The sequence below is a fragment of the Montipora foliosa genome, chromosome 10 (assembly GCF_036669935.1).
Source record: "Montipora foliosa isolate CH-2021 chromosome 10, ASM3666993v2, whole genome shotgun sequence".
Classification (NCBI taxonomy): domain Eukaryota; kingdom Metazoa; phylum Cnidaria; class Anthozoa; order Scleractinia; family Acroporidae; genus Montipora; species Montipora foliosa.
Window position 1 is genome coordinate 37,567,667 of NC_090878.1, and position 8,482 is coordinate 37,576,148.

The following is an 8,482-nucleotide window of genomic DNA, read 5'->3' on the forward strand; positions in this document are numbered from 1 at the left end:
GATGATTTGACCAAAAACGCACTGTAGATTATCAAACTAGCGAGGAGGTTTCCTGTAATTTGCAGGAGATTGCACCAAGAATAGCCAGCAAGTCGCACTGAAATCGCCGCTAGTTAAAAATCGCAACTAAAACGTCTTGAATGGTTTTATGGTTTGCTTTGGTGGAGTTTAGCATTTAGCAACCTTATTATCCATCGAACTCTGTACGAGTTATGTTCCTAAACACGTTACACGTTCTGAAAATTGGCTGTTATTTTCGATGGTTTAAAAAAATTCTCGGAAGAAACATAACCATTCTTACCTGGCTGAAAAGCTGCCGTTACAAAATCACACTGACAAATTCTGCAATGATCGCTCAGTGTCACCTTGGTGCCTCGGTTTGTTTTGACGGAAGTCAACATGTGTAAACAAGGTTATTTGTTATTGGCTAATTTGTTGATAAGGCGTCAATCAGCGCATGTCAACATAAGGTGGGCGTTTTTCAAAAATAGGGGGTCTCCTTGTAAGTGTTTTCTCAGTCTCTTGCCCCAATTTTCAACGTCGCTGACGGTTAGGTTGACGTGGCCTGAAAATTAATTAATTATCCCACTATGAAAAACAATAAAATCAATAAATCAATAAAATCGCCATAGTATGTATTCTTTGGTTTTGTTTATCGCGAATATTGAACATGTCAGTGCTTGGTTGTAGGTTATAGTTACCCCTCTTTCGAATCCAACTGAATTAGCAAAAAACGCCTGTGGCAGCTCCGAAACAATAGTAAATCGTTTCGCTCAGTGCAAACCACTTCTTCTCCAAGCAGTATTGGACGCAACCCCTGGGAGTTTCATTAAGCAAGGGCAACGACAACCTCAATGAAAACGTCACATAAAGAATATGACTTAAGGCTGGTTTTCACCAGCGACGGAGTTAGAGTAGGAGTTGTAAGGTTGAGTCATAAGCTCGACGGAAGAATCAGAACGTTCCCATTTTCTTCCGAGTCCGCTTATTACTCCGTCGCTTATGATCCAGTGAAAACTACATTGTAGGTGTCGGAAGCAGAAGCGGAAGAACCATCCAATCACAATGCTTGGAATCGAAGATTGTGATCGTTTCATTTTTCAGCTTCTGCTTCCGACTCCGACAATGCAGTTCTCACTGGATCGTAAGCGATAGAGTCAGAAGTGGAATCGGTATTCTGCTTAGGACTCCGCCTTGATTTTCACTAGATGGTATCGCTCTGCGTTTTTGATTACGACTCCGACTCCGGCTCAGTCGCTAGTGAAAACCAGCCTTTAGTGCTATCATAAGTCAATTTCGCGATTATTTAATCTTTGTTACGGACAGTATGGTGTTACCCGTGACATCGGGTCACGTGAGTAACACGTCTTGCGAATCATGTGTTTTTGTTCGTTCTCGTTCGAGTTGTTGCATGTACAGTGAATAGTGCGTGTTTGATAATAAATCGATGTGAAACTTCAAGATTTGAGCCTATGAATCCAGCGAAACGCCCTATAGCGTTACCTTCTCATACATGGTCACTTCGAACCGGATTATTCCTGTGGTGATACTCCTTGTGTTTATAATTCTTGAACCGGTCAATTCTTGTTCACACGCACGTGCTCTGGATATTTCTTCATTCTTCGACTCGAGTACCTATCAAGTGATGCCACCCAAAGGGAAACTTTCAAGGAAAAGGGTTACGCGCGAAGGACACAGAACCACCGTTAAACGCATCGCCTATGAAGTTAACGAGCAATTGGATGCCGCGACCGTCGATGTTAATTTGACCGAGTACAAACAAGAGCCAACACTGCATGTGTCGAAGCTTCGCCAGGAAAGGGAATCTCTGCGCGCCAAATTGGGAACCCTGAAGGTTTTAGACGAAGAAATCCTGTCAAATGTGGAAGAGGAGGAAATTGAAGACGAAATCCGGGAAGCAGATCTTGTAAATGAATTGATTCAACTCAAAATTACAAAGATTGAAGATTTTCTGGAAGCTTCGAGACCCCCAGCGAAGAACGTGGACGCGCCAAAACACAAGACACCGGTAAGCCTTTCTGTATCTGCTGATCCTAGTGATGTTAAACCCTCAACTGACTCTGTTGAATCGCCAGTAAGGCTTAACATATCTACAGAAGTTGTTCCTGGAAATTTTGAACCCTCAAATTATTCTCCCCAACTTCCTAATAGTAATCCTGCTGCCAGTTCATCCATACAAGAAACAGGCCCTCGAGTTAAATTACCTAAACTGGACTTGAAAAGGTTTGATGGGGAAGTTAGTACATGGCCCATCTTTTGGGATGCCTTTGAATCCTCTATCCACAAGAATCCTAAATTGTCTCCTTTTGACAAGTTCAATTATTTGAACTCACTTCTCATGAAACCAGTTCTTGATGCCATTTCTGGTCTGTCTCTCACCGCATCCAATTACGAAGAAGCAATTGCAATCCTTAAGAAGAGGTTTGGAAACAAACAACAGATTATAAATCGCCACCTGGATATTCTTGTTAATGTCAGCGCAGTGATTAATGAAGACCCAAGAAAGCTGAGGGAACTGTATGACACTTTAGAGTCTCATGTAAGAAGCCTTAAGTCTCTAGGGCTTCCTTCAGGCTCCTATGGAAGTTTACTATCATCGATTATTATGAACAAGCTGCCTCAGGAGCTGCGATTGATTATTAGTAGAGAAATAAAGGATCAAGAGTGGCACCTCGACATTATTATGCGTGTATTAGAGAAAGAGTTGGAAGCCAGAGAGCGTGCAGTCCTTCATGATGAGTCTCAGTTATCAGCTGAAAGTCAGGCATTTCCAAATTTCCAGATGCGTACAACTACATCTGCCTTATTTACGAAACACTCAGGACCCACTTGTACGTATTGTAAGCAGAACCATCCCTCTAACTCCTGCAAAATGGTAACCAATCCTGCTGCCCGCAAGAATATTCTCATGAAACAAGGAAGATGTTTTGTTTTCCTCAGAAAGGATCATCTCAGCAAAAACTGTCCTTCAAAGCATGAATGTTTCAAGTGTAAGGGTAAACACCATATCAGCATTTGTCCATCCAATGGTAACAATGGTACCAATATTTAAAGAACAACACCCAAGCAAGAACATCCTCAGAAGCAATCGGGGAACTATTGTCCCTCAGGCAGTAATGAAGGTGGCCCCAACTCTGGCGTAAATTCAAGAGCCGCACCCACACAGGAACAGATCCAGAACCTTTCGAGAAATTCAAGACAGAACCTCACAGCCTTATACGTCAGTGTCTCTACTCCAGTCCTTCTTCAAACAGCCAATGCACTAAGCTACAAGCCAGGAAACTCAGCAGTCAGAGTGAAAGCCCGACTCATCCTGGATAGTGGAAGTCAACGAACCTATGTGAGTGCAAGGCTAAGAGAGCACCTGAATTTATCAGCTGAAAGCAGTCAAAGGATATCCATTAAGACATTTGGCTCAACAAAGGAGAACAGCCAGTGTGTGGATGTTGTTCGACTCTGTGTTGCCACTGGTCAAGGGGAAGGTGTAGAACTATTTGCCTTTGTTGTTCCCATCATTTGCGATCCTCTGCAGAGCCAATCTATTGCAGAAGCTACCCACACATATGCTCATTTAAAGGGACTCGAACTTGCGGATTATGGTACTGGTGAAGACAATGTTGAGGTTGATATTCTGGTTGGATCAGATCAGTATTGGCGTCTAGTGTCTGGCAGGGTGGTAAGGGGGGAGCATGGCCCCACTGCTATTGAAACCAAACTTGGATGGGTGTTGTCAGGTCCAATTCCAGAAGGAATACAAGTTGACAGGCACCAAAGTAACCTCGTCACAACACATGTTCTTAAGAGTGCAGTAAACCCTGTTGATGTTACTAACGAGACCCTCGATGGAAATTTAAAGACATTCTGGGAACTAGAATCACTTGGCATTAAACCAAGGACATTGTATGAAACATTCCAAGAGCAAATATCCTTTAAGAACAACAGATATGAAGTCCATCTGCCCTGGAAAACACCACATCCCAGTCTTCCAGACAACTATGAGCTAAGCAGGAAGCGCCTAGAGAACCTTCTTAAACGTCTCCGCCAAGAGCCTGAAATCCTGAAGGAATATGATTCTGTAATAAAGGAACAGCTACAAAGAGGCATAGTTGAAGTTGTGGAGAAGCCTAGGGAAGGAGGAGTTGGTAGGGTTCACTATATACCGCACAGTCAACAGCCAAGCTTAGAGTTGTGTACGATGCTTCCGCGAAATCTGATGGTGTAGCCTTGAATGATTGCGTGTACACTGGTCCACCCCTTGCAGAGAACATATTTGATGTACTTTTAAGATTCCGCGTTAATCAAGTGGCCTTGACGGGTGATGTGGAAAAGATGTTTCTGATGGTGGGAATTACAGAGAAAGACAGAGACGTGTTAAGATTCCTATGGGTGGATGACATAGACAAGTCCTCGCCAGAAACTGTGATTCTGAGGTTCACTCGGGTTGTATTTGGGGTATCATCTAGTCCTTTTCTGCTAAATGCCACAATCAAGCATCACATTGAACAGTACAAGGAAGCCGATCCTGAGTTTGTGGAGAAATTTCTTCGCTCGATTTATGTCGATGACCTAATTATAAGTTCTGGAGCCTCTGAGGTCGACGCTGCTTATGAACTATATCTGAAGTCTAAGTTGAGGCTTGCTGAGGGAGGATTCAACCTAAGGAAGTTTGTGTCAAATTCCCCTGAACTAACAAACAGAATCCAGTCTAACGAAACCAGAAAGTCTAATGCCGATACGTCTAGTGTTGAATCTGGACATTTACAGTCATCCCAAGCTCTTCTGGAAGGGAATGTTGTGTCAGAAGAGGACAAGACTTATGCTAAGAGCATGCTTGGTGGAGTAGAAGAGATCAGCGGCTCGGAACAAAAGGTGCTTGGAATACTCTGGAACTCCTTGAAGGATGTATTCATGTTTGATTTAACCGAAATAGCGAGCTATGCAAGAGACTTGCAAGCCACCTAGAGAAATGTTGTTAGTGTTGCTGCGAAGTTCTATGATCCCTTTGGATTCCTTTCACCAATCATCATAAAGTTCAAGTTGTTCTTCCAGGAACTTTGCAAAACGAAAGTTGGTTGGGATGACCCCCTGAATGGCAATGCGTTGCAGATGTGGCACAAGCTGCTAAATGGGTTAGAAAGTGTAACAGCACTCTCGTTACCACGACGCTATTTCCAAGGAGTTCAAGACAAGGTCGTCAGTTGTAGTCTTCATGGGTTTGGCGATGCATCCAGTAAAGCCTATGCTGCAGTCATCTATCTGCAGGTGACGACGACCGTTGGAAGTTATGTGAAGTTGGTTGCCTCCAAGTCCAGAGTTGCCCCTGTGAAGGAATTAACTATTCCAAGACTAGAGATTCTTGCCGCCTTGGTACTAGCGAGAATTATCACACATGTCAAGGAAGCCTTAGAGCTGGATGTAACAATTATAAACATGACCTGTTGGACTGACTCGAGCGTAACATTGTTTTGGATTAAGGGCGAGGAAAGAGAGTGGAAGCAATTCGTCCGAAACCGAGTAAATGAGATCAGGAACCTTGTTCCAGTAAGCAGATGGCAGCACTGTAACGGAAAGGATAACCCAGCCGATATCCCCTCGAGAGGATTGAGTCTCGTGGAGCTCTCAAGGTGTCCCCTTTGGAAGGAAGGTCCCAAGTGGTTAACATGCTTTACAGAAGACACCAAGAGTGTGTTCAACAGTACACACATCCCTGAAGAATGTTTCGTGGAAGTGAGAGCTGAGGAGAAAGTGAAGTGCCAAACCTCATCCTTATCTCTTGCAGCAACTGAACCTTGTGGTATAGCGCAGATCATGAGAGCGGAAGACATTAGTGATCTGCAGAGACTGCTAAGAGTTACCGCCTTGGTTCTCAAGTTTGTAAGGACCATGAAGTCATCGCTTAAGAAGGACATCCCTTCGCCAAGTGAGTCTGCTGCTCAAGACATCATGGTAGACGCCGAAACTATCTGGATCAAGGAAGTTCAGAAGTCCTTAAGCAAGAACCCCAAGTTCGAAATTTGGAGAAAGCAGTTTGGCATCTTTACTGATAGCCAAGGGATCATGAGATATAATGGTCGTCTTTCCAAGGCAGACTTACCACCTTCAATCAAGCACCCTATTTTGTTGGATAAAGGCCATCACATCACATCCCTGATAGTCCAGGAGAGCCATAAACGAGTCATGCATGGTGGTGTGAAGCTGACCCTTACAGAACTAAGAGCAAGATTTTGGATTGTACAGGGCAGGCAGTTTGTAAAGAAGCTACTGTACAAGTGTGTAATTTGCCGGAAACTCGAAGGAAGGCCATATCAGGCTCCACCATCCCCACCCCTCCCGGAGTTCAGGGTAAAGGAGTGTCCAACATTTGCCTACACTGGTGTTGATTTTGCGGGCCCTCTCTATGTAAAAAATCATACTGGTTCCCAGCAGAAAGTATGGATCTGTGTTTACACGTGCTGCGTTACCAGGGCTATTCATTTGGATCTTGTACCAAGCCTCAACATCTCTGCATTCTTGAGAAGCCTCAGACGATTCTCCGCCCGCCGTGGTACTCCACTGTTAATGGTGTCTGACAATGGGAAAACTTTTAAGTCAGCAGCACGAGAAATAAAACGACTGATGAACGACACAGAAGTGAAACAGTACTTTGCCAAGGCACGAATGAAGTGGTGTTTCAACCTCGAAAAGGCTCCTTGGTGAGGCGGCATTTTTGAAAGGCTAGTAAGATCTGTGAAGAGGTGCCTTAAGAAGACAATTGGTGGTGCAATCCTCACCTACGAAGAATTGCAGACAGTAGTTGTTGAAGTGGAATCTATTCTGAACTGCCGACCCCTCTCGTATGTGTCAAGCGAAGATCCCGAAGAACCCCTCACCCCGTCACACCTCTTATGTGGCTGACGCCTAATGAGCCTTCCATATAGCAACACAAGTGACTCTCCAGATTATGACATTGATGTCCAGCCACAAGATCTAAGTAGAAGAATGCAGCACCTGAGTAATATCCTGAACCACTTCTGGAAAAGATGGAGAAATGAGTACTTGATCGAGCTGCGAAATGCCCATCGTCACCAAAGTCAAATCGACGCCAGCACGGCCATATCCATTGGAGAGGTAGTCATTGTGCATGAAGAAAGTCAGCCCAGAGGAAAATGGCGAGTTGGAAAGATTTTAGATCTCATCGCTGGAGCAGATAGCTGTATCAGAGGAGCTGTTGTCGAAGTTCGAAGCAAGGGAGGGAAATCTGTGAAACTTAAGCGTCCAGTTCAGCGACTTTACCCTTTAGAGATCCAGTGTGATGTTCCTGTGCGACAAGCGTCCGAAGATTGCTCAAGTCAGAATCCTGATCCAGTTACTACTGAAGTTGAGAAACCAGTAGCGAGACAAAGCCGTCCAAGACGAGTGGCTGCAGTTGAAGCCGACCGAAGAAGGAAGACCTGGTTGGAGGATCTGAATTAATGAACTGTGCTTTCTCAAGGAATAATTGTTGTGTTCAGTTTTCTCAATGATTATCATGTGATGGTTGTGTTGACCAGATAGAATTAGGTAGCCAAGTAATGATCTGGTCAACAGGGGGGAATTTTACGGACAGTATGGTGTTACCCGTGACATCGGGTCACGTGAGTAACACGTCTTGCGAATCATGTGTTGTTGTTCGTTCTCGTTCGAGTTGTTGCATGTACAGTGAATAGTGCGTGTTTGATAATAAATCGATGTGAAACTTCGAGATTTGAGCCTATGAATCCAGCGAAACGCCCTATAGCGTTACCTTCTCATACAAATCTTGTTCACTTTGTACATTACGGGCGAAATATAATCTTGCAACTGGATGCTTGGGTATGGACCGAAGAATAGTTTTTAACTAAAGATAGAAACTTGAAAGAATTGGCCATTGGTGCTTGTTCGCGTTGTTCTCTAAACCGAAAGATTGCTGCTTTTCCCTAGCGTGTGGAGGTGCTGACGTTTTTATTGACGAAACGCTTGATTACATAACCCTAGAAGCAACTTCGAATGAATCTTTCCATGCATTACGGATCGAAATGGCCTTCCCTAAAAAAAAAAATGAGATTTTTAGAATCGTATATCGACAACACAATTCACCCGAAAATTTTCTTGAATATATTGAGGAGGCAGTAGAGAAATGTTCTGCGGCAGTTAAGAATTTATGTCTGCTAAGCGATTTAGATTTATGTCTGCAAAGAATAGAAACTTGTCATTATAGCCATAAATTACTATTGGTCTTACAAAGTTGTTATCTCATTCCGACGATTGATTATCCAACAAGTGTTTACAAAACTTCAGCCAGTCTCTCTGACAATATTTTGTTAATAATCCCGGGATCAGGATGTTGTAAGTGGCAACCTTATTACTGATGTTAGCGACCACTTTTCGCAGTTTTGTATCCTGGCATCAACGATAGATAGAATCAAACAAAGGCAAATCAAGAAGCGTGATTTCTCACATTTTT

At 43.6% G+C, this 8,482-nt stretch overlaps 3 protein-coding genes across 3 annotated transcripts; all 3 read left to right on the forward strand.

The window, feature by feature from the left end:
- The first annotated feature begins 1,513 nt into the window (after positions 1-1,513).
- LOC137972904 (uncharacterized) lies at positions 1,514-4,983 on the forward strand. The gene is made up of 3 exons (XM_068819592.1): positions 1,514-3,017; positions 3,132-4,163; positions 4,283-4,983. The coding sequence occupies exons 1-3, from the start codon at positions 1,514-1,516 to the stop codon at positions 4,981-4,983; spliced, it is 3,237 nt and encodes a 1,078-aa protein (XP_068675693.1).
- A 144-nt stretch (positions 4,984-5,127) lies between these two features.
- Positions 5,128-6,717, forward strand: LOC137972905 (uncharacterized). Its single transcript, XM_068819593.1, has one exon. It carries the CDS (start codon positions 5,128-5,130, stop codon positions 6,715-6,717), a length of 1,590 nt encoding a protein of 529 aa, XP_068675694.1.
- A 204-nt stretch (positions 6,718-6,921) lies between these two features.
- On the forward strand, positions 6,922-7,473 carry LOC137972906 (uncharacterized). The gene has a single exon (XM_068819594.1). It carries the CDS (start codon positions 6,922-6,924, stop codon positions 7,471-7,473), a length of 552 nt encoding a protein of 183 aa, XP_068675695.1.
- The last annotated feature ends 1,009 nt before the right edge of the window (positions 7,474-8,482 follow it).

Coding starts and splice junctions, on each gene's coding strand:
- LOC137972904 (XM_068819592.1), top strand. CDS start 1,514: ATGGTCACTTCGAACCGGATTATTCCTGTGGTGATACTCCTTGTGTTT. Junction 3,018..3,131: donor TGAATGTTTCAAGTGTAAGG/GTAAACACCATA, acceptor ATTGTCCCTCAG/GCAGTAATGAAGGTGGCCCC. Junction 4,164..4,282: donor GCCTAGGGAAGGAGGAGTTG/GTAGGGTTCACT, acceptor CACCCCTTGCAG/AGAACATATTTGATGTACTT.
- LOC137972905 (XM_068819593.1), top strand. CDS start 5,128: ATGTGGCACAAGCTGCTAAATGGGTTAGAAAGTGTAACAGCACTCTCG.
- LOC137972906 (XM_068819594.1), top strand. CDS start 6,922: ATGAGCCTTCCATATAGCAACACAAGTGACTCTCCAGATTATGACATT.